Genomic DNA, 26516 nt, shown 5'->3' on the forward strand with positions numbered 1-26516 from the left:
AAAATGACCCCATTTATGGCACTTTATGGATATCATCCATCGTCCATCACATCATATTTAAGAGAAAATTCGAAGGTTCAAGCAGTGGAAGATCACATCGAGCATCAACAACAAGTTCACCAACTCTTAAAGGATAACCTCACTTTGGGGCAAAATCGAATGAAACAACAGGCAGATCAAAAATCACAATGAAAGAAGTTTTGATGTAGGTGAGTGGGTATTTTCACGACTACAACCATACAAACAAATGTCCCTCAGGGAAGCTAAGAAGGATAATAAATTACCACTAAATTACTATGCTCCTTACAAGGTATTGCAAAAGATTGGTACTATGGCATATAAATTGGAGCTTCCTGCATCTTTCTGAGTGCACCTAATTTTCCATGTTTCACGCTTAAAGAAGGTTATAGGTGACAAGCTCCCAGTTCAAACAATATTTTCAAAACTTGACAAGGAAGGAAAAATCATATCGGAACTTGAAGCAGTCACGGAAACAAGAACTCAACAATTATGAAATCGATCAATTCCAGAGTATCTCATTAAGTGGAAGAACTTACTCGTTGAATATTCCGCATTGGAGGATGAGAATTTTATACATAAGCATCCAAAACTACTCAAGCATTGAGGACAACACTTTTTTGAAGGAGAGGGGCATGTTAGGTCCCTATAATACTAGTGTAGCCCCCTTATTATTATTGTTGTGCCCTTACATTATTATTGTTATGTAGGCTCTGATTATAGTGTGACCCCTAAACCCCTATATATAAAAATGAGGCATTGTCGTTTGTATCATCCAAGAATTATTCATTTATGTAATGTAAAGGAGGTTCCCCCCTCGAAGAGGATAATATTTAAGTCATTGATCTATTTATTTGTGAGTTGGTTGCATAATTTCCTAACAAGAAGTCCATGTTCTCCCAACTACTTCTTGTTCTAAGAATGCATGGGAGACACCTTAATAAAGTACAAGAGTGATGTCTTAACTGCACGATTTTTTTTTCTTTTCAATAATCATAGTTTTAATAAGGTGAAGATGATAAAGTAGGATGGACAAAGGAATATAATGAAATCTATTAGACCCGCTTTGCCCATTATGGTATCATAACCCCTATAGGCACTCATAGTTTGTTCGCCTTAGTCATAATCGTTTTATAAAGTACAAAAAATTTAAATATTTATAGCATTTACAATACCATGGTATATCTGACCCATGGTAAAATACAACAAAGAATACAAATATCCATGCATTGTTCTAAACAATTATAATTACATATTTTCCAAGGAGGTAGATGTTACATAACAAATTTGAAACATTTTAGACCATATCTAATTTTGACACACATATTAGTGAGAATGAGTAGACTATTACGATCTCGTTATGCATATTTGCATCCTATCTTTTGTGAAATAGATTTTCTATTATTTCTTCTTTATTGCAAATAATCCACATGGTTCTCAATTAGGTGTCCAAAACTATTTTCAATTCATTGCTCATGCTCATTGGTCAAGTGAGAACTCCATGTGATTTTAGAAATAGTAGCTTGGTTTAAAATATAGTATGTTGCAACCCACAGGGGGTAGCTCAATTGGTAGGTGCTGTGAAAATGAAGTGTTATGTACTAAGAGATTTGAGGTTCAAATCCCCCCGACTTACCTTTGTCTGCGGAAGGGGCATACATAGGCACCTAGGGGTTATATTGGTAATGGTAAAAATTAACCATGTGTCGTGCTAGTACACATCTGGCCAAATTGTCGATTCCTCTAGTTAAAAAAAACAACCATGTATTATGTTGTTTTTCTCACATCCTTGGTTCACTTAGTGTTAACTTATGCTACAAGTTACAATATGCCTTGTTGACACATTTGCTTGATAATGTTTCTCTTTTCCCATGCGACGAGGGGTGTCACTATTGACATGTCTAACTTGCATACCTCTTTATTTGTTATACAATTCTTTGCAATAAAAATGACCAAAATAGTCATCTTGTGGAATGACCGAGTAGTTGGCACAATAGGATGTTATCCCCTTCACCCAGTTTCAAATTTGACGAGGGACATCTTTGACCCTTTGTGATAAGGCTCAAGGAGTATGCTCCCCACCCTTATGGAGTCTCGACTCTTGCTAAGTCATAAATTACTAGTAAATTTGGTTTATGAGCTGTTGGACATACTCTTGGTGTTACAGTAGCAACCACTAAGTTTGATGTTAAGCCTTATGCATATTACTTTAATTAATTACCGATTCACCATAATTCAAAAAAAAATCAAAATCAAAATAAAATCATATTGAAATTTACAAATCACTTCTAAACCTAATAAACCTCATAATCATAGAATCAATTTCACAAATTCAAAACAATACATTACTCATTCTCATTAACAAAAAACATAATTACATTTATACTAGACCCTCTCAAATTTTCTAGCAATAAGAGTCTCAATGAAATCACCACAAATTATTAATACACATTTTAATACATTACCATTCATGAGTACCATTATATTTTTTCTCGAGTGTCAATGAAATCACCACAAATTATTAATACACAATCTAATACATTACCATTCATGAGTACCATTATATTTTTTTTCTCCACACGTTGTTTATTCACCCTCTCCTAAATCATAAATCAATTCCAAGTTGTCTCATCTTATTTCAAACTTCCATTTGGTTATTAAAATCCGGCCATCTAAAAAAACTTAGAATCCCACCCATTTAAAACCCCAATTGAATTTGTGACCATCTAAATCTATATAGAAATCCCACCCATTTAAAACCCCAATTGAATTTGTGACCATCTAAATCTATATAGAAATCCCACCCATTTAAAACCCCAATTGAATTTGTGACCATCTAAATCTATATAGAAATGGACAAAATCCTTATTATAATTCCTTCCCTCGGTATGCATTAAACTTAGATCAGAATAGAGCTTTGTACCTACTTTAAATTTATTGTTGCATTAAAGTTCTTATTAGATTGGTGAGTTTTGACCGTGTTAGATAATAACGGAATTTTTGGAATTCTTATTGGATTTTTGACTTTTGACCGTGGGACGACGCTGAAACTAAACCCTTCTAACTATAAGACCCGGGTGTACTATGGAACTTCTGTGAGAGAGATATGAAAAAATTATTAAATAGAAGGGGGAAAATTGTTCTTATAACTTTGATCCCAAGGATTTTGCCGTGAGCCCTGGTTCTCCATGTTACGCTGAATAGGAAGAAATTTGCAGTGTAGATCCAGATTCAAAGTACCGGTAAAGCCATGGCCGAGCAAGAAGCCAACTGCTTAACCTCATTTCCGGCCGGCGATCAGACTGTGTGGGCCGACGTTTCTCCGTTTCTTGATACCGTTGGTAGAGGTAAGCAAGTCATCACGCCCGTTAAAGTAAAATCCCAGCTGTTTAGGGTTTCTAGGGTTTTAACATCATTTTTACTGCCGCGTCACGGGGCTCTTTGCTTTTCCAAAAACAAATGACTTTATTTACAGATCTTTGACGCTTTTGACCAATAGAAATTAAAGGTTCTATTCCACGGGGCGTGGCATAGTTTTGATACAAGCATTGCAAAGAACTCGTTGCGGTATGGTGTTTTTACAATCCGGCTCTAATGATAATATCTTTATTTAACCAAGTTTTACGAGCAGAAGGCAGTTTTGTAAATGCATAGATGGAATTGAAACGCGTTTCTACGAAAATGGCTTTCTTTTTAAACTTTACGATGAACTTTGAGCTAGGTGGGAATTTATCTAATTGAAATTATAATTATTATTTTGCTGTTCATCTTGCTGCCGCTTGAGGGAGACTTATATCTTTAAGTAAATTATATCGACCCATTTCCAGAAAGATTAAGTTGCAACAATACACACACACAATATGTTGAAAGTGCCTTGATAAACACACCACAAGGCAAACCACTGCACGGGGCAAACTCGCCTCAGAGTACGTGATAGGTCTGAGGGATATTCCTCTAAAATTGCACGGGACTTGCACCCAGCTTTATCTCTCTGACACTCATGCTGTTGAGATGTTGCTCATCACAGTGATAATGGAACTCTGGTGGATGGCTCAATACTCTACCCAGAGCTGACTTCCTTCAGCTTACACGCTAGGTCCAAGGGATAACTATTAGACCAAAATTGCACGGGACCTGGACCCAACCTTATCCCTCCGAGACTTGTGCCCTTAGGGTCGGGCATACCACAGTGATGATGGAACTCTGTAGGATGGTCTACTCCATCAACTTGACCAGTGAGTCAACGTCCCATTGGCAACTTTTGAATTTTTGTGAGTCATTAACTGCTTCCAGGAAAAAAGGGAGAACTAGCTTGTAGTCGACTTTATTTTGATTCCTCTTATTGGCAGGATCCAGTGGCAAGTACCAGGTAAATTAGGATAATTTTTTTCTCAATTTAGGGATCAGCAAGGCATTGGATAACCTTTGCCCTCACAATTAGTTATTCCGATTTCTCACTTATGTTAACTATCTTGGCAGTGACTTGACACTTAAGTTGCATTAGATTGATTAAGGTCTAAATTTCTTTTATATAACGAAGATGTGTTTTTGGAAAGTCTATATCTTTTCAACTTTTCATTGTAAGCATGACCCAAAGCTTTATTGCCATGGATGTGTGCATTTGGTCAAGAACTTAGACTTGAGGGACTAACCATTCTTTTTTCCTTTGGAACCCCAAAACAATAGGAATACTTTTTGTTAGTTAATTCTAACTAGTTTAAATTTCACAGAGAGGTTGACGAGGACTTGATTGGGGAAACAGCGGGCATAAGTTGGCCATTCAAGTGACTGGGGCTAGGTGCAATTTTTTGGGTGAATTCAGTGGAATAGAATTACCCCTACCTGCAACATTTCAGCTAATGATTTCTTTTGTGAGTTGTGAGACATATCTGCTTCATTGTAATATTTACATAGGATGGTTCTGCTGGCATGTGTTTACTAGAAGTGTCCATTAAAAAAAAAAAATCTCACAGAGAGGTTTTCATATAACCTTAAATAATAAATATCCTTAGCGCACAAGTTCATGTATCTTGTAGGGAAATCAGGCCATTGATTACCTAAAGATATCAGTTTATTGGCATATAACTAGCTGTAATTTTTATTTTTATTTTTTTATATAGGCTAATAAATTCAATTTCTTGCTTGTACTATAGTTGTAAACCATTGGGATGCGTTTTTTAGGGATTATTCGTTCATTTCTCACGGTACATAATTTTTCTGATACAATCATATATATTGGCCAACGCTTTGTGCAAACACACCTAATTTAGAGAACTACTTCATCAAGCTGTTGCAATAATAAATGATTGTTCATGATCTACCTTTGAGTTGTTAGGCATTCTATGTTAACATGTCCTTCTTCACTTGGTTTGGATCAGCACAGATCTGTTCTTGATTCATATAATCACTGGGTTCGTCTCAAATCCTTCATGGATCCTGATACATAAGATATACATCACAACTCCATATAAGATCTGATTGGGTTTGTTTGGTATGGATTCCCTTGACGCATCCCCAAACAGATCAGAAGAAAGAAAAAGAAAACAAAAACATGAAATGAATCAATATTTGAGTCAATTTCAATGACTAGACCCTTAAATAAATGGAAATACATTTTATTTGTGCCATGCAACCATCCCCAGAGGTCTCAAAACAAGAGGATCAAAAGAAAGAAAAACAAATGAAAACATTATATAAGTCAACATTCACGCCAATTCCAATGATTAGACTACTAAATAAACACCATTACATTTTTTTTGTGCCATGCAAACACTAGAGGTTTTAAAATCCCAAAATGTGTGGCTCAAACATTGTCACCTGTTGGAGCTTGTCGATTCTTGAGAAGCAACAGAGGTTGAGTGGAGCTTGTAACTCCTCGATCGACCATTGTTCCTCGACCTACAACTATTAGGCTACTCATCCATTGCTCTTCGCTCGGCTATACCCACATTCATAACTTGATGTGCCTTTGCAACTCGCCCCTTGTTCTTAGTTATCCCAAAAGGTGGCTTGAACCTTGTCGCGATTTGGATCTTGTCGATTCTCGAAACGCAATAGAGGTCGAGTGGAGGCTGTAACATATTTCAAACAAGGGGCTAGGTTTAGTAGTGTGTAGGAGTAGTGAAGGGACAACGAGAGGAGATGCCATGTGAAGAACAAACTCGACAGAAGATCCTTCATCGTGAGTTGCGGACGGGAACAATGGCATTAATGGTCCCCTAGTCGTCAAGCCACGCTGCAAGGTCTAGTATTTTATGCACGGTTGCTTTGTTGGCTCTCGACTAGTTGCCATCCCAGCTAGCTTGACTAGCTTCTGTTCCAACCAACTTGATCGCTACCATTCTAGCTCGGTCTCGCCCTAGCTCAACCTCGACCCAATTGTTGTCGCTTTGTGGCAGGTCTCTACATGAAACCCTTGGCAGCTGATTTCTCTTCTACTCTTACTTTCTCTTCTTCTGCCCCCCTCACCCCCTTTGCATCACCCCTCTGCTCATAATTTTCGCCATTCCCTCCTCAAAATCCCCCTCTTCTCTTAGTCCCTCCATTCCTTACATACCCTCAGCTCTGTCTTTTGCCCTACCCTCCATCTCAACTTCTCAATGCACTAGAAGTAACATGCATGCTAGTCTAGCGTCTAACTTGCAAAGTGTTGACAAGACAGGTTCTACGTTATCTACTCCCACGATTAAGACCCCCACGATTGACGGTTCTATACCCGCTGCCTAGTTTTGCTAGTTTGTTACATTGTTTGAACAATTATGAGAAGAAGTGAAGTTCTTGTCTTCTAGGGTCTTACAGGTAGAATTAGAGAACCTATATCTCAGGGAAATGCTGTAAGAAAATAAGGTTCAGGACACTCTACAACCACCCAATGATGTCATACCTGTAAAGAGATCCTTGATTTCAAAATAAACACAAAGAAATATGAAATCAACAAGCTACACTTAAATAGGAAACATAGACACATATTAAAACATGGGCACAGGTGGTTGAAGGGAAGGATAAGACCCCCTTTCTCTTGTAGAGGTTGAGGAAGTGGTCCAGGCTAGGTTGAGGAAGAGCACACTGGGAGAGCTAGAGAATTAAACTCAAAGGTCAGGGGACTTCCCTTAGCCCTTTATTCTCTGGATTCGTTGCAGGCTGACATCACATTCCTTCGGGATAATCTCAAGTTCCTAGACATTGCCCTCGAGAATGCTTGGTTTGGCATAGATTCCACTTTGTTCATTCGATTAAGATCAACTAGGGATTGAATTTCAGTGCTATGGGCCAACCGTAAAGTCTTCTCTCTAACAAATAGGATATTCTTAGATGAGGATCTTCTCTATCCCAAGTCGCAGAATTGAAACACTCTAGAGAGTTGGTTGCAACAATATGACAGGCAGGGAAATGGGCAGTGATTTATAACCTTAGGGCCATCATTTGGGACTCCCCTCCCCTTAGATGTTCCCAACCTGGGTTTTTCTAAGCTCAGGAGGGATAGCACCAACATGTTCCTCATAAAACTTAAGGGTGATGGTATAGTTTTGGCACAAGTCCAAATGATTATAGAACCACCATAGTCGAGGCCGAAGCCATAGTTTAGTTCTCTCACAAATGGCTCATAATGTGAAAATAGGAGGAAGACCTATGATTATAACCCTTGGCGTTTTTTGTTTTACTAAATTTCTGGTGCTGTGATTTTTACTCTTGACTGAAGTCTCAGCGAAAATAATCCTTGAGATCCTGTCCTGAGACGGATAAGTCCCCGTCAAATGCATGCCCAGAATTCCGTCATATGTTGGAAATCTTGGAGGAAATACTCTCACGGGAAATGGTTTGATGGCAAGGTATTTCTCGTTGATAATGGTTCTCGGCGAGAGCCCACCTTGGAAGAAATGTGGTAGGAACTAGCTCAGCGAAAGGAGTTTCTTGGCGATATTGTTTTCGACGATATTTGGTCTCGGAGGAACTCCACAGCGGAAGAAGGATTTCGATGGTAAAGGGGATCTTGGCAGTATAGTTCTTGGTGAGACATTGTCTTGGAGGAAACTCCTTGACGGAAAGTGCTTGGCGGAGGAGGATTCTCGGTGAGGAATTAGTTTCGAGATGACGTAGCACAGGAGGGACCCGTATTGCCGACCCTTAAGTGTGGTTTGTGTTTTGTAGTGGAGCCTTGTGGTCTGCGGCAGGTTAAAGAAAGATTGTCATGAACGAGTTGGTAGTAAGTACATTGATGCCAAGTGGTGTGGAAACTGGCAGGGATAGCCACGTGGTTGCGACATGGAAAATTGATAATGTGGCACTAGCTAATTAGCTAAATATTTAAATGGTCATATCTCTCAATCTAGGGATCAGATTGGGACAATTTATATCATCGAAACTGTCTCGACGAGACGAATGCAATGGATTCATCCATTAGAAGTTTCGAGGAAGTTGAAAAGGGTTGAAATTTTTAGGTCCCATTTCCATGACGACATTGTGGATCTCGGGTCAACATAGTAAGCACCTCCTTCTGACCTTTGTTTGAGTGGGAATTAGGAGTGGGTGTTGTTACATCCAAAATCATTCAATACATGACTAAGGGAGACGCCATCTTACTAGGTGACTAATTCCCTGTACTTTTGCATCTTAGATTCCTTTGCATGATTGCTTAGAGGACATGTTTTGTATTCAGGAGATAAATCTAGAATTAGTAGGACTCCAACAAACATCAGATGTTGTATTTCTTATAGGTTATGAAGGCACCTATTACAATTGGGTGGATCTCATGAATTATTGATCTTTAATGACAATCCTTATCTTTCAGAGTCTTGTTTTTCACTTGTCAACCACACTGTGGAGGAACGAGCATTGTCGATTATGTCCTTTCCAAACACTCCCTCCTACTTGTTATCTACCATACTTCGATGACCCCCATTGCGTTAACTGACCATGCTCTTTTATCTTTCTCCCTTCAAGTTGATGCTTCCCTCGAACCTCGCTCCGTTCAAACTTCACCCCCTAGTTGACCTTAGGCCACTCTTTTCTTTGAGGGTGATCCCAACATCTTTACTACCCTTATTCAATAAAGACTCCCACTTAAACCTACTTTCTCATCCTTGATTTGGTCAATTCCAAGGATACTTGTCTTTCTATTTCCATTTGGGAAGCTGCTTTTCACTATTATCCCCATCACACCACATCCACCTTGCCCCCTTGAAAATTAGATTTTGTCCTATGAACAAATGGTATGACAACGACGACAAACTCCTCCTTTTTCTCATACTCTCCCATCCTATCCTCATCTCAAAGCTTCCTATTGTCGTCTGCTTCGACATAAAAATGCCTCTTCATCTCCCAACATAGGTGTGAGTTGAGGGCTCCCCTTATTCTCTCCAAATAGAACTTTTAGCATACCTTTTTCCCTTGTCACTCTCCTCTACCTCCTGATCTGTGATCCATGTTTAACATACTTCCTCCCTGTATAATGTTTTTGGATAGCCCATCATCCAAGTTACCCTCCTTTTACCTTATTGCCATTTATTCTCCTATTGAGATATTCGAGAAGTTGTTAGGATGATGAATTCAAGCGAAGCAACTAATGAGGAAGGACTCCAAGTAGAGTTGTTCAAGCCATGGATAACCACCTAGTCGACTTGTTCAACCATGCTATATGCATGGGCTTTGCGTAGTCTTGGTCACATCACATTATCCACTTGATCCACAAATTGGGCTCTAGTATGGATACCAACAACTACAAGATGATTATGGTAGGTCACCTACTCTTGTTGCCCCTAGATTTCTTAACATGGTATCAAAGCTAAGGTGACAAGTCAAGGAAAGACAGTGTAAAGGACACTCAAGGACCTAAGCACTAGAAAATCATCAAGAACATCAGTGATCAAGAAGGACCACTCATGTCAAAGGCACTACAAGGACAAGGATTACATCATCATCCTGAAGGAAGTCACTAAAGAAGATCTCAAAACCCTAGTTCGTTGAAAGAAGCATTCTTGGGAACCTCACTCAATCATCACCTTGAAGAAGGAGATCTCAAAAGACTCTACCTCTACTCAAATAGAGGAGAACTACAAATCGAAGCATCTTGAAGTCTACTCATCCAAGGGAAGCAAGAATAAAGGCGTTGTCGTCATTATCAAGGAATCAAGGTGTTCTCCCTCTCTTTGGGTCAAGGATCACTTTTGAAGGAAGACATCTTCATTAAGAAGACATCTTCTATTACCAATATCATCCTTAAAATCAAGAAGGCAACAAGTTGAAGATATTGTCATCAAGGAGTATCTTCACAAGTAAGTATCTTTATGTCCACATCTGAATCTGTCAAAATGACTTCCTTTTGCAAGGAAAGCAACAAATTGGTTGGTCATCAAACTTTGTTGCATGGAAGCAGAGGACTAACTTTATCCTCAGAGAAAATGAAGTCGTTGATCATGTTAAGGGTTCAATTACTAAACCTCCAAAGCAAAAAGCTCAAGCTCATGCAAAATACATGAAAGGGGAAGTAAGGGCTCAAAGGATCCTTATAGAATCCATCAAAGATCCCCTCATGCCCTATGTTTTCAAGATGGAGACATCAAAAGAAATATGCGGAAAGCTGGGAGAATTATTCTCCGTAAGTACTGTTGGAGAGGTGATAACATTAAGACAAGAACTATTAAAGATGAAGATATCAAAAGAAGATGGAATAACCTCATACTTTATGAGGGTATCTGAAATAAGAGACCAACTACAAGAATTGGGAGAAATAATGTCTGATAAGGAAATGATCACTATCGTACTCAATGCACTACCGGAGGAATGGGGAAACTTTACATCAAGCATCTATGGAAAGAAGGAAGCTACCCCATTCAATGAACTTTGGTCATTGTGCAAAATTGACGAAACAAGGTTGAAGGCAAAAAGCGATGTAGTATCAAGCGAGCAAGCACAAACATTTGCCGCCATGGCCAAGAGAAAAGGGAAGTTTGGTCCTCATAAAACGAAGAAGAATATGGCGAAGGTTCAATGCTATGGCGGTTAAGAATATGCACACTACAAGAGATATTGTCCCAAACTCAAAAAGGACAACAACAAAAGAGGAAGGGAAGAAGTCCATATCACTGGAGAAGTGGAAGAAGTTGAAAAGAAGAAATCAAAGGAGGAAGTAAAAGATCTCTATTATGATTGAGATAATCTTCTCCACTAAGTTCTTTTCAGTTCTTGCAAGGTATAGCTATCATGGTAGGAAGCATTATAAGCGTGATATGATGCATCATTTTAGGAGACAACATCATAATAGCATATGATTGAAGCAAGAGCTTGTGACATCATCAAAAGAAGCTTGAAACATAGCTGAAGTAGAAGTCTATGGTAGTCATCATTAGAAGGAAGTATCTCTTGGAAACCTCATTGAGCATAAGTAGTACTTATGAGTAGAAGAAAATCATCAAATATAGAACTCATCATACTTCATTGGAAAGGAACATTTGCAGGATGAGGATAATTGAGATCCTCCCTTGGAATCTTCATTTGAATGTTCATCTCTTGGAAGAAGCAAATGTCTTGCTGAGAATTCCTCCTTGGATGGGATTCATTGTTTGAATGATGTTATGGGGACAAAGGAATGCAGCGTGTTGAAGTACTCTCAAAGGAAGCTGCTGAAGGAAGCCTAGATGACCAAAAGGAGAAAAGAGGTATGTATGCATATGATTGATAAATTAAGTCATGTCATCATATAGTTGTAGATAGCATGGGTGAATAATCTACCTCGTGAGTATGATCAAAGGAAAGGGATCTCTTTCATTAGAAAGATGCATGAAAGCATGGTTCACATATTGACTAGATGAAATCAACATAATATGTCCTCATATGGAATATGAGGTGGTTGACGAAGATGAAGGAACTATGAATGGAATGTTCTTGGGGAGCAATATGTGAAGAAAGAAAGGAGAGATCGTGGAAGATGCAACTATGAGCACAAGGAAATCAACATTCGATGACTGTGAGAATTGACCATGACATCTCCATGGAAAAGGTATGAAGACTCTGATGAAGTCTAGAAAGAAGGGAGACCCTTGACATTGAATATTTTGGAGATGTGCCAATATGTATGTAGGAGTTCGATGTTGCTACAAGCAGATGTCATGATGAAGAGCCATCACAAAAGGTAACTTTGATGATTTGATGTTCATTTTGATTTTTGAACAACATCTGGATGAGTTAATACAAGGCTACTGGAAGAGAGTTGTAGATGTCATCTATAACTAGCACTTGTGGCTGGATGAAAGATATTAAATGAAACATGACTTGGAAGAGGTAGCTGTATGAAGAAAAGCCGGACGTGGATTAGAAGACCACTTTTCGATGAAGAAAAGGATGACATGACTGACATAGTTCATGAATGAAAGGGATAGATGGCCGATGCCCTTTGAAGAAGTCCCAAAAGATGAAGGTTCCATAATGATAAAGATGAAATTCATGACATCAAAAGGAGGAGCTCTTCAAGCAGCTGAAGGTACCATGATCTCCACCAAAGAGGGCGCTTGAGTACATTCCATTTATAGGAATGGGTTGGTCATCCCTGGTTAAGAGGGAGTGACATATATGGTTCTCTACTTCATGTTTCATGCACTAGACCGGGACTAACAACCATAAGTCTTAGTGAAGGTCATGAAGAGAGATAGACACACCATTCTTGTCTTCATATTGTGAAGAAAGAATGAAGGATTGGGTAAGCATCTGGCATCCGATACTCTTTGAGGATGTGGTAGGGCATCCAGGATAAGAGTAGTGTAGAGGACCGATATTCTTTAAGGACTAGGAATCCAAGATAAGAATAGTCCTGGGAGGACATACTTTGTGAACACATTGGTGGGGTATGTGCCTTGAGAGACAATGATGATGGTGTCTATCAGTCAACACATTGGTGAGACAGTGAACACATTGGTCTCGCCAACATTGTGCTTTGATCTTGTTGGGAGATAAAGCTGCCAGTCAAGTTCTTGCTATGTGACAATGCTAGTTGATATGATGTTAAACAAATGGGTTACCAATCCGACTCTTCTTATGAGAACTCTTCATATTGAGAATGTCCAAGTACCATGTATCGATTATGAATATCTCCCTAGTTAAGAGGGAGTGTTAAAATATGTAACTAGGTTTGGTCTTCATAATGACATATGTAATCATGCTTGTATATATTTAATGTAATGAGGAAAATAATTTTGTTATTGTTTTCTTAAGGCATGGGTTTCATGCTCAAGAGGAATTTATCTTATAGATCAAGCTTCCATTGAGAGCTTCTAAGGCTTATGAGTCATTGTCATGTATGAAAGACCCATTTGGGCATGTTACATATTGTAAAAGAATTTATTTGAGTCAAAGTCAAGTCAAAAGAAACGTCCAAGACCAAGTCATGATACAATATTCATGTCGACCTACACTCATGATCAAGTCGGCCTAAAAGGAGCAATTCGACCCAATGAGCAGCCTATATAAAGGAGACATCGACTTCACTTGGAGGACTCGCTTCATTTCACACAAGTTCGATTACAGGAAAGGAAAAGAGTGTGAAGAAGAAGAGGACGAAGGAGGAAGAGAAAATTGAGTTTTTGGGTTACTTCTCTCCACATGTGCGAAAGAATTAGGATTCATGTTGTTGTAGTAAAGCCGAGTTGCATAAGTGAAGTTAGGTCATCAAGAAGAGCTATTTTGGAAACCGAATTCTTTAGGAGAGAGAATCTACCTAAGCGAAGGAGAAAGGAATAAGATCACACCATCATTTCTCACATGCGCAAGGGTTAGGGTTTTTGCAAAAGATTTTTCTAGGCAGGTTGAAGTTGCAAAAGATTTTTTTGGTTAGGTTGAAGTTGTAGAAGAATCTGCTGGGGAGGTCGAAATTGCAAAAGAAGCAGCTGGAAGTTTGAATTGTAGAAAGAATTTGGAAGTAAGATTTGACTTGGTCTTGGAGGGTCTTGGTCAAGGGTCAAAGGTCTTGGAATTTGTCAATTGAAGGTCTATAAGAAGAGATAATTCTGGTGGGTTTTCCTCTCAAGTTAAAGGTTTTGGCCCTAGGTGATCGCCTACATCTTGTGTCCTATTGTCTCATTGTTCTTTATGTTTTGGTAGCTGTTTGATGATAAAGAACACTAACCATAATAAAGGAAAGAAGAAGTAAATCAAGAAAAGTAAAAATACATCACAAGCAATTATCAAAGAAAAGAGAAATCACCTACTATTGTTGCCCCTAGATTTCTCAACAAACAGGAAACAAGATATAGGCTGCTAGCCAGGGCCAAAACCTCTCATAGCGAGGAAAATCCACGATAATTCTTCTCTTATAGAATCTTCAAATGACGAATTCCAAGACCTTCTAGACCTAAGACAAAGACCCCTCCAAGACCAAGTCAACCCACTTATAATTCAACAAGATCAAATTATAGTCAAACTGCTTCAATTTTAGTCAAACTTCAGAACTTCACTCATTGCAACAGAATTCGGTCTTTATTACAGACCAATACTTTTTCGATCTTCTTGTAACTCTAATTTTTTTCGCTCGTGTGGATGATATTAGGGCAGAATAGGTCTTCTTTTTCTTTGCTGTACTTGCACTCTTCTTCTAGATGATGAGGCTTGTAAACTTGATCTTCTAGCTTTAGACTTCGGCCCTTTTAGTGGATTGCAATTTATGGTTTTGCTGCAACAATGGATGCCCTAGTTTTCTTCGCATGTGTGGGAGGATGTAGCCCAAAACAATCTTCAAAACTTCGCATGTGTGTTAGGATCCACTCCTTTGTATTTTACTTCTTTTAAGTTTTCGTTCTCTATCCATTCAATGCCCCTTTTGGAGAATTTGCAAAGTGAAAATGGAGTGATTGTTGATCCTTCAAATGAATCAATGTCACATGGTTCATGTTCAAATCCGAGTTCGATGACAATAAAATTCGATTCAAATTTGAAATTCTCAAAGAAATTCGAATAAGGTTTGTCATCAGGTTTGTGTGTGTGTCTATATATATATATATGTATATATTTTTTAAATTTAATAATTATATAATCTATTAACTAATACCAACACATTAAAATATTCTTGGTCCCTATATTGTGGAACAGAGGAATCAACTGCTAGCTTTGATAGTAAACCCGCAAGAGGTAAATGAGATCTACTTCGAATTTCATTTCAAAGTAGTCATATGCAGATTTAACGGTTTCTAGCCCAAGGAGGAGGATTTACATCAATGGATTTTTTCTGCTTGGACTAAAAACTGTGATGTTCACCTATGTTGGAGGGGATTCTTTATTGTCAAATTTGATACAACAAAAGATTTGGATTACGTTTTAAAAGAGGGACCATGGTTTTGGGGTAGTGCAGGTCTTTTTATGATCCCATGATTTCTGGTCTTTGATGTAAATACCATTGAGGTATCCAAAATGCCGATGTGGGTTAGGTTACAAAATCTTCCCTTGGGTTTTTGGCATCACAAAATGTTAGAAGGAATCGACAATTCTTTGGGAAAGTTCTTAAAGGTGGATGTGTCACAAAAGGAATTTTCACTTTTGCCAGGATCTGTGTAGAGGTGGACCTTAGTAAAGGTTTACCTGATCACATTATTCTAATTCATAATAATTTGCAGTGGTCTCAATCTCTAGATTTTGAAAATACAACATTTAGATGTTGTATTTGTCTTCAAACTGGACATCTTCAAAACTTGTGTCCTTAGGCAAAGAAAGACCCCAAAAGAAAAAAGAGACAAGCCCAAAAGCCAAAGGGATGGTAGTTCTCAGATTCACATGATGCTGAAGTAGAGGAAGAAGAAACTCCAGAGAATACTACAAATATTGTTGAACAAAGTTCCCAAAAAATTAGAGAGAAGAGTGGTCGAGCAAGTAGTTCCGATGATTCCAATTTCGTCCAAAGTAACAATGACTACAACTTATCAACAACAGATTGAGAAGGCTATCTCTTAAAAAGAAGCGAGTAGAACCAAAAGAATTCATGCATCAGAGAGCTTGGACTCTGATAAAGAAACTTTAGTAAATGTAGAAGCAAATCAAATGGTCATTGTATCTTCCACTCCCAACTCTGGTGGTTGGCAAAAAGTGGAGAAAAAGAAGGGTAGAAAAGAATAGTTTAGTGTTATTTTTTTTGAGTTTTCTTTTTTGGGTACCAGGTAAGGTTGGTTTGCTTGAATGCTTTTTAGCATCTGCAAAATGTAATTTTGTTCTTTTGAATAAAATTATGATTTTTCCTTGGGGAAAAATGTAATATATATTGATCCCTAAATATATTTGTAATATATATTACTTGATTTCATATATAATTTTTTTTATAATGTGTATAATGTATAATATTATAGTTAATGTATAATATTATAGTTGATATATAATATTTAACGTATATATTATAACTTACCTTATAGCTATACGTAAATTTTCTTGCTGGTTCTTTGCTTGACAGAAAGAATTTGTTGGATCCATCATTTGGTTATCGTTGCAGTGTAAACCACGAGCTCAGAAATGCATTTCCTGTACCTCCCCATAAATGAGTTAGTATTGCAAATTGCTATGTGTTTCGGTGCAATGCTCAGAGAAGAATTCTAACATCTCTCATCATATGACAAATTCTTTGTGCTTCGATTGTGAAATATTGTGAAATTTATTTATTACTTTATTACATATTACAAGGATCTTCACTTGGAAATTACCTTAGAGCGAGTTACATTGGCACTCACACAATTTGACTGTTGTTTGGGTCTAAATAGGAGATTTCTGAATAAACCTGCTTAGAGGTACGATGACACTTGATGCCCCGCATTAGGTGAGGGAGCTTCGGCCTAGGATAAATAACTTCTTCCTGAATAGACAACGAGTTCTGAATGACTTTCAAGAAATTAAAACGCTGCCTTGACTGCCACAAACCGACCACCATCGCAGAACTTAAGTTGCAAGAAGAGAAGACATGAATCAATTTAAACAAATCTGAATGTATTTCAATGGTTTTTTTAGGTTCGTCGAATTCCGAATCTCATGGTTTGGGTTTGGAAAACCCTGTAACGAAGAAATGAATACATGGAGTAATCTGCTTCCTCTTTAAGCTCAATCTTGATTCCATCATCTTGTCGTTGAAATTGTAGCAACATTTCAAAAATTTCACTAATTCTTTTAAGCCATATAGATTTAAAAGATTTAAACCATATCAAAATATATTGAGGAAGGAACGATATGTGTGTGTGCGTGTGATGATGAAGATGGTAATGATGATTACTATCCATCGAATCAAGACCAACATAGGTCTATTGGACCTTAAGAGATAAATATTTAACTGGTTTACACTTTTGCTTCTATGATTGAAAAGATTGGAGAGAAGCTTTCCTAAATATCCTCGGTTTTGGTGAGTTTATATATATATTTGAGGAAATATCTGGCTAGATCCACCCTTGTCGACTTATTAGCAGAGCCTAACCCCGAGGGTGTCGAGGATAATTGACCCTGTGACCTTCCATTAGTGAGGTGCTTTAGCAACAGGAACTCGATCAATTGAGCTAACCCTTGGGGCTATATATATATATATATATATATATATATATATAGCCTTGTTGGAAAACCCAAGGGATACTTCTCAACATTTGTGGATTGCATTCTTAGTAAACCTATTGGTTTAAACTAGTGCACCACATTTTGGGGGATTCCAATTGGGTCCATGTTGGCATGGAACTAGCCAAATGCCCAACAACATTGGTGACAACTAGTTGACCTAACACATCAGACTCTTAAAATTTGAAGGACATGGGGGTGGGCTTTGATGCACTTATGTGTGGATAGGTTATGAGAATCATTTAATATAATCTCTTTGGATGCAACTACGCATTCAACCACTACCTCAAGGTGACCCCATGCCTCCATGGAAAACCCTTGTGGGAGTGAAATCTTGCCCACTAAGGAGAACTAGTTGCTCCTCACTAATTGATCTCACCAATTTGGGCTATCTGTGTGTGTGTGTGTTGTATCTAGTTGCATGATATCCAATATTTGTTGAAAAAGTGACGCATTTGTATTCTCTTTTTTGTACATGCTTTTATCATTATACTTGGAAGGCATTTTGTTAATCCTGTTGGTTTATTATTTAATGAAAAAATCTTATTTGTTGTTATTGAAGTATTAAAGCGTATGCCCTAGCTATTTGTTTCCAATTAAATCATAGACAAGTTAGAATTAATGGAATATTTGTGTCACTTATTACTTGGATTTGTTCACCATTTCAATATGAAATAGAATTGCTAATGTGAATCTGCAAGTTGTTCCCTTCCGTTGATAAATCTAGGGAAAAGGGTGTTGCCATATTTGGCCCATCAGGTTTTACATAATATATGTTAGGATATCTGAAAATGAAATTTCGATGTAGAATACCATTTTTGGGTATTCAAAGAATCACATCAGGACAAGGTATTATTCATTTTCCCCATTCTACAAAACTTGAGATATGGCATCAACAAACAGAACACCTTCAATTTTGAGTCTTGACTCCCCATTTCCTATTTTTTTCTACATAGATTATTATTGGTGGTCTGGTGTAGGATGGAGGTTGGGTTGAGTAGAAGCAACTCCTCTTTTAAGACTTGTAGGTCGAGGGTGAGATTTTTTTCCCACATGATTATTACCTTATGTCCAAAAACCTGGTCATTGGAAAAGGTAGGGGGAAACCCAGAAGGGCATGAAGACTATAGGAAAGTGGGTTGCATGTTGTCTTTGCCTCTGTATTTAATGGGCAAATGCTTTTTATGTCTCAAACATGCCCATATGACATCTTTGGAAATGCTTAAGTTATATTTTACACGTGGGCCTTTTGTGTTCGACATTGGACATGTATAATATACATGCTAGGCACTTGGGACCTGCTTTTCCATATGTTTGACACATGAATATGACATACAACTCAATGAGAGGAGTTTGCATGTATTGTTTTACATAAGAAATTAGTGATATCAATTAGTAATGCTAATATAAATATTAATACTTGGGAATATAAATAGTACTATTGGTAGTTAATTTGTATTTGTGATATGTAGAGTAATACTATAACTGTTTAGAGTTGTATTTTTGTTGGAACTGTATCATATCTGGATTTGCTAAGTAATCTAAGGGGGATGAAGCCTAGATATGAGTGATGCTATTAGTTATACAAATTGCTCCTGTAGAATGGCACCGATGTTGAGTTATTCCTGTATTCTGGATCTTGAAATGAAGGTTCAGTTCTAAGTAATTTGAGACATGGGTAGACATTGGTGGGTTTACAATTGTCGTCATGAATATTTGCAATAACCAGAAGTCCTTCCATGCAATGGATGCCCATTTGTGCATAAAAATGTCGTGAAGTAAGTAGCTATCGAAAGAGAGCTTTGAAATGAGCAATTGATCATACCTCTTTCAAGAACAAGGCTAGATGCCTTTGACTAACATATTGAAGATAAGAGATATACATTGTCCACAACCCTTGAAAAGGAAATAATTAGTCTTTTGATCTTATAGTTAATTGGGCACTTAAAGATAAAATGGTCCTCAATCTCCACCTCTTACTAAGAGCACTCAACAAACCTTTCAGTTTGTTCCTCATGAAAAATGTGATGCTTAGTCTTTGCTCTTGCTTGGTAACAACACAACTTGAAGGAATATGTATGTTGCTGGAAAAGAAAAAAATAAGAAAGAAAAAATATCAATTTCCAGAAATGACCATAATTGGTCAACAAGACTCAAAATTACAACCAACTAGACTCATTGCTTGCCATCCTATGCATCCAACCAAGATAAGTGTCAAGTCTAAGAGTAATCTCAGGATAAAGGGGATGAGCTTGAACTTTGGTTTAATATTAGAACAAGAAATAATTTGCTGGCAATGGATAACTGAAGCATAATAGTTTGGAGTCTACCAACTATGGCAAACTCAATATTTGATATTAGGTCTCGCATACTCCAAACTGATATAAAGCACTGTTAACTTAATTAGTGAGTTGGAGATTCTTATTGGAGAAATTATCCTGAAAACAAGGCTGTATGCACGACCTCTCCTGCATGCTTCTTTCACATAAAATAAATGGTGATGAGATTCAAGTTGAAAGGACACGAGTTGTACCTGTTAGTGTATGTAGTAAGCTTAATGTATATTGTGTGAAGGTGTTGAGTTTAGGTATGTTCTATGCTAGAGCAATTTATTTCAATTTTCACTAACTCAATATCATTTCCAAATTAGCAATCACATCAGCATTAAAGTAAACTACAGATAGAACATACATATAAATCGCAGAAGACAAGCCAAGACAAGAGGACACAAGATGTGGCGCTAGCCAGGGACAAACCCCAATGTGGGGAAACCCTTGATCAATTCTTCTTATATGTTCTTCAATAGTTCAGCAAAGAGAGATAGTACATTTACAACTGAAGTTAACACTTTGACTTATCTAGATGATGTTGGAAACACTTGGGGGGGTGAATCAATATTTCTTTTCAATTGTTATTTTTTGTCAGTTAAATCATTTATATTTAGAACACAAAATGAACACCAGGAATAAATGCTTTTATTAATATAATCTTTACAATAAATCAAGTACAATGTATATAGGTTCCAACCAGTTGCCAAGCACCAATTTGGACTTTTTGTGAGGCTCCAACCTCTAGGGCACCAACCCTGTCTTGTCAAGGCACCAACCTTGGATTTAGGAGCACCAACTCCAAGGACACCAATCCTTCCAATTCTGAGGCACCAACCCCAAGGGCTCCAACCCTCTACTATATGTTGTTTAGATATGTTTGGTAGTTATTCTCTGCTCCCAACATCCTCTTCACTGAATTCTGCTTATCTACACCTTCACTGCTACATCAATGACAACCTGTCTTCATATGAAGGGGTCTTCACAATTCTTCATATTGCCCTAGCAGAGTCTGCAAAGTTACCTCATGATGATTTCAAATAGGCATCATGATATCCAATAATGTTTCCAAGATTTGTTGAAGCTTTCCAATAATATATCTGCGCTAAGCCTCAATGTATGCACAAAAGCAATTCTCTGTTTTTAGGCCTCTATTCTTTACTGTTGTAGTAACTGTTTCAAGCGTGACTGCTTCTCACTTTTCTTGCTATCGCGATCTCTTACTTCCCAGAAACAGACTCACAATCACTTCAATGCTGGTGCTGGCTACTGCTCCCTTCAAACGATGTCAGATAAAACTTTATTTTTCCCTTCAAAAAATTGTTCTTCAGGTTGCGTTATGTACTAGATTAATTCATCACAGGTCCGAGCCTTTCGAAGATTGACCCAATCAATAGAATTGCTTCGTCCTTCAACTTCCTCTTGTCCTGTTGGACCTTCAGCTTTTGTACCTTGATCGTCTGCTAGACCTTTGGCTTCTCGACCTTCCGACTTCTTCTTTCGTTCGCTTGACCTTCCAGCTTCCTCTGTTCCTTCAAGTTCACGAGTTGTGAACTGTTACCTCTTCTCTGTGATAGATGCCCGAGGTACGTTACCCATATGGAGGTCCCACATGCCACGTCATCACCTTTAATCGCAATGGCAACTTCCGGAGGTCTTCTCATAACATAGTCGATTCCCTACGGTCGACGGAGCGGATGCGATATGATCTTAAGCAGTTGTTACCATACACTGATCGGGTCTGCATATTATATCGCAATCGGGGATTTCAGTGTAACAAGGCTTCAATACTTGCAACGCAATGGATGCGATATTGTATAGGGCTATTACCATAACATGTTTCGGGTCCGCGTACATATCGCAATTGACATATTTCAATGTGGCAAGGCTTTAAAGAGGCTTGCAATGTGGCGGATGCGATATTACCTTAGGGCTTATTATAATGGTGTAGCGGGTTCGCAATATGATATCGCAATTGGAGGTTTTACAATCGTTACATCTCTTCAAGACTTGTGATATGTGACGAATGCGATATTTCTTTAGGACTTATTATAATGTGCAGCGGGTCCACATTGTTATCGCAATCGACGGTTTGCGGGACTTCTATTGGAACATGGATTAAAAACGACCTTAACCCCCGCAGTTGACCGTGATCTAAAGGTTGACTATGAGATCGATGGCTAGGCTTGAGTACGGGACTTCAGCAACGATCAAGGAAGTCTGTACTTTCCTACCCCCTCTTCCAATAGTTGTTGCTCTTTGTTCTTTCGATAACACTTACCCTTGGGCATATGCGATAACCTGCTTCTCTTGCTCCGATGACTTGCTTCTTTGATGGCTTTCGATAAACTCTTTATCTTACTCTTTGGCTTCTTGCTCATGTTGCTTCACAAATCTACTGCCTCTATTCTGTCTATATATATATATATATTCAATCCACTTGGGTCCTCCATCTCATCATATCATCATATATCAAATTTAGGCATCAATGGGCAATCATGTATCAAAGAATTTGCCATCACAAAACTGCTATATTGACATCAATGACAACCTAGAATAACAATCTCCCCCTTTGTCATTGATGGCAATATTCTTCTTCTCTCCCCCTTTGACATCAATGGCAAAGGAGTGCACAAGGACTCCCCCCGTCGAATTGCTCCCCCTTTCATGCAACATCTTTATGAATCAACTTAATGTGATGCTAGAGAAATAATCCCCATATTTTGGCGAAGATGTTCAAATGCTTCTCAAGGAAGAGGTTTTGTGAAAATATCAGCGATCTGCTCCTTAGTATTGATATATTCCAAGATGATGTTTTGTTCAGCTACTTGTTCACGAAGAAAATGATACTTGATTGGTATATGTTTGGTCTTTGAGTGCATCACTAGATTTTTGCTGAGGCTGATAACACTTGTGTTATCACAATATATGGTGATTGGTTGATTTGTACCTATGTTGACATCTTTCAGAGCTTCCTTCATCCATAATATTTGAGAACAACAATCTGTAGCAACTATACACTCGGCTTCTGCTGTAGATAGTGATATGGATGTTTGTTTTTCGCTGAGCCAAGATACTAGACAATCTCCCAGGAAGAATGCATTTCCACTAGTACTTTTTCGATCATTGACACTTCCGGCCCAATCAGCATCGGTGTATGCAGTCACAGTAAGAGTTGAGCTTTTAGGGTACCAAAGACCAAAATCAGTAGTTTCTTTCAAGTATTTGAGAATTCTTTTTACAGCCAACAAATGGGATTGTTTAGGAGCTGACTGAAATTTTCCCACCATTCCTATTGCTTGCATAATGTCAGGTCTCGTAGCAGTGAAGTATAGGAGGGCTCCAATTATTGACTTGTACTGAGTTGCATTTACCGGAGGAGAGTCATCATCTTTGCTTAATTTGCAATTTGTGGTCATAGGTGTGCTCATGGGTGCACAATCTTCCATTCCATATCTTTTAAGCATGTCTTTAAGATATTTTGCTTGAGATATGAACATGCCTGCCGTGGTTTGAGATACTTGTAGTATAAGGAAGTAAGATAACTCTCCTATCATCGACATCTCGAACTCTTTTGACATCTTTTGAGCAAACTCATGGCTCATCTCATCATTATTACTAGCAAAAATCAGATTATCAACGTAGACAAGAGTGACTAGTAACTTATCCTCATCCATCTTTATGTAGAGATTACTTCCTGTCACCCCCTTCTTGAAGCCTTGTTGTTGTAGATAGTGATCCAATCTTGCGTACCAAGCTCTAGGAGCTTGTTTCAACCCATATAATGCCTTTTTGAACTTACAACAAAGTCTTTTCCTTCTGCTAGATTAAACCCTTCTGGTTGCTCCACGTAGACTTCTTCCTTGAGTTACCCATTCAGAAATGCTGATTTACGTCCATTTGATAGATTTTAAATCCTTTTGAGCAAGAAAATGCCAAGAACATCTTTATAGCTTCCATACGAGCTACTGGTGCAAAGGTTTCTTCAAAGTCGATTTCTTCAATTTGTGAATAACCTTTGCAAACAAGCCTTGCCTTATTTCTGATGATTTGTCCATCTTCATTCATTTTGTTTTGAACACCCACTTGGTTCCAATTATATTTTTATCCTTTGGACGAGGTATCAACTCCCATGTCTCATTCTTCTTGATTTGAGACATTTCTTCTTCCATGGCTTTTACCCAATGAGGATCCTTGCTTGAGTAAATGTTTCTGGTTCTATCATGGATAGGAGAGCAACATCATTTTTCTTTGGTGTACTTGTCATCCTTCTTCGGGTTTGCATCCCTTCATCTATATTGCCAATAATCTGCTCTTCTGGGTGATGTTTTTGGAGAAACTTCATCTTTGAAGGGGTTTGAGATGGTTCTTTTTCCTTGTGTTTTTCTTGATCTTTTTCCTCTTTTTCAGGTTCTTCTTCAATGAGAGGGTCAACTTCATGATCTTCAATTTCTTTTTCTGGAAGGTCTTCATCAATCTTCACATCAATGCTTTCCATTGTTTTCCGTAGTCGATTATTGTAGCACTTGTAGGCTTTGCTCCTTGTAGAATATCCAAGGAATATCCCTTCGTTAACTGGAGAATCAAATTTTCTTGGTGAGCCATCATTGATTTTTATGAAGCACTTGCTTCCAAAAATCTTGAAGTATTTTACTGAAGCAGGTCTTCCTTTCCATAATTCATAAGGAGTCTTCTCATTATTTGGTCTTAGTTGAGTTCGATTCAAGGTATAAACAGCTGTCCCGACTGCTTCTCTCCAGAATTTTGGTTGGAAGTTAACTGCTATTAACATTGTTCTTGCCATTTCTTGAACTGTTTGGTTTCTTCTTTCAACTACCCCATTTTGCTTAGGTGTTCTGGCAGTAGAGAGTTCTCTTTCGATTCCATGTACTTTACAGAATTCATCAAATTCTTTTGATGTGAATTCTCCCCCTCTATCTGTTCTAAGACATTTAATCTTAGAATCCTTTTCATTTTCTACAAGAGCTTTAAGATTCTTAAAACACTCAAATGCTTCGAATTTATATTTTATGAAATATACCCACATCATTCTAGTATAGTCATCAACAAATAAAGCAAAGTACCTTTCTCCTTGGAGTGCTGGAGTTCTAGTTGGTCCACATAAATCAGCATGGATGATCTCCAAAGGTTTTGATGTAGAGAACTCCTTGGTCTTGTGGCTAGTTCTAGTTTGCTTTCCATGTTGACGTGGACCACATACTCCTTGATTTGGCTTGAATAACTTTGGGATGTCTCGTACTGCATTAATCTTGCCGATATTGATCAAGTTATCGAAACTTGTATGTCCAAGTCACTTGTGCCACAACCAACTTTCATCTGTTTGACTTAAGTAACATTTATCTTCTTGAATTTTGTCAGAATGTAGATGTTATCTGATGTTCTAACCCCTTTCACCACAAGTTCTCCTGAGGAAGAGTTTCTTATTTCACAATCTTTAGTGCTAAAGACAACATTATGTCCTTGATCACAGATTTGGCTAACACTCAGGAGATTGTGTTTAAGCCCGTTTACTAGCAAAGTGTTTTGAGCCTTTCCTTTTCCATTAATAAGGGTAACAATTCATTTTCCAACAATTTTTGCAGATCCACTTCCAAAGGATACATTTCCTTCCTTTTTGTTCAATGAGACAAACTTCCTTTTGTCCCCTGTCATATGTCTGGATCACCCATTATCCACAAACCAATGCTTTTCATCACTGTGAGCACATAGAGCTAGGCCACATTTATCCGTGTTGGGATTTTCATTTTTTGCTTTTCTTCTTTTGAGGGGGCAATTTTGTTCATTATGTCCATTATCATTACATAATGAGCAGATTGGATCAAATTTGGCCAAGGGATCAAAAGAGTTGTAGGTCTTGATTTGTCCTTGCCCTTTGAGACCATATGGTTTGTTTGTTTGATCCTTCAATTTTGGTGTTTCATTCTTACGGGCCATGCAATGTCTAGCTTGATGACCAAATTTTTTACAATAAAAACAATGCCCAAAAAAGATAGTTTTGTACTTGTTGTAATAGACATGATTTGAATCAACATTCTTCCTTGGAGTTACTCTCTCTTCATTCTTTGGATTTGAGATGGACCTTTGATGAAATAATCTTTATTCTTTTGGGTTGCTGGAAAGTATGTCGGCATAACTTTTCGCATTATTCTTAGTACTTGATGATTCTCCTTTAAAACCGCTCCCAGATTTGTCATGTTGAGGTTTTTGATTATTTAGGATAATGTCAAGTATTTGAGAGCTTTCCCAACCCTTTTTGACTTGCTCCAATTCCTTCCTCAGAGATACTATTTTGGCTTCACGTTTTTCACAAATTTCTTCTTTTTCTTTTAGCTTATTTTTCAAGAGGTCTTTCTTTCTTTTTTTTTTCCTCGTTTTCTACCTTGAGAGAGATGATTTTATTTCGTAATTTCTCATTTTCTTCAATGGCACTCATTAACAATTCATCTACCTTTTCTTCTAGAACTGAATCATCATCATTTGTGAATGCCATGAATAATACTTCTTGGTTTCCAACATGGTTATTTTCTTCATCTGGTTCATCATTACCTCCTTTGCGGTGAGGGAATTGATTAGTTCATTTCTTTTTGATGAGTACAA

General features: G+C 37.8%; 1 protein-coding gene across 2 annotated transcripts in view; it reads left to right on the forward strand.

The window, feature by feature from the left end:
* The first annotated feature begins 3055 nt into the window (after positions 1 to 3055).
* The window catches only part of MAK10 (MAK10 homolog), a 190116-nt gene continuing 166655 nt past the window's right edge, over positions 3056 to 26516 (forward strand). The window contains exon 1 of one of the 2 annotated variants that reach the window (XM_089374672.1): positions 3056 to 3365. In XM_089374672.1, the coding sequence (XP_089230798.1) occupies positions 3269 to 3365 (97 nt within the window). In that variant the 5' untranslated portion in view covers positions 3056 to 3268. The remainder of the gene's footprint in view (positions 3366 to 26516) is intronic. The other variant, XM_089374671.1, reaches the window with a different exon arrangement.

The sequence above is a fragment of the Pinus tabuliformis genome, chromosome 8, assembly GCF_031772625.1.
Source record: "Pinus tabuliformis cultivar Carrire ecotype Pingquan chromosome 8, CPIR1, whole genome shotgun sequence".
Classification (NCBI taxonomy): domain Eukaryota; kingdom Viridiplantae; phylum Streptophyta; class Pinopsida; order Pinales; family Pinaceae; genus Pinus; species Pinus tabuliformis.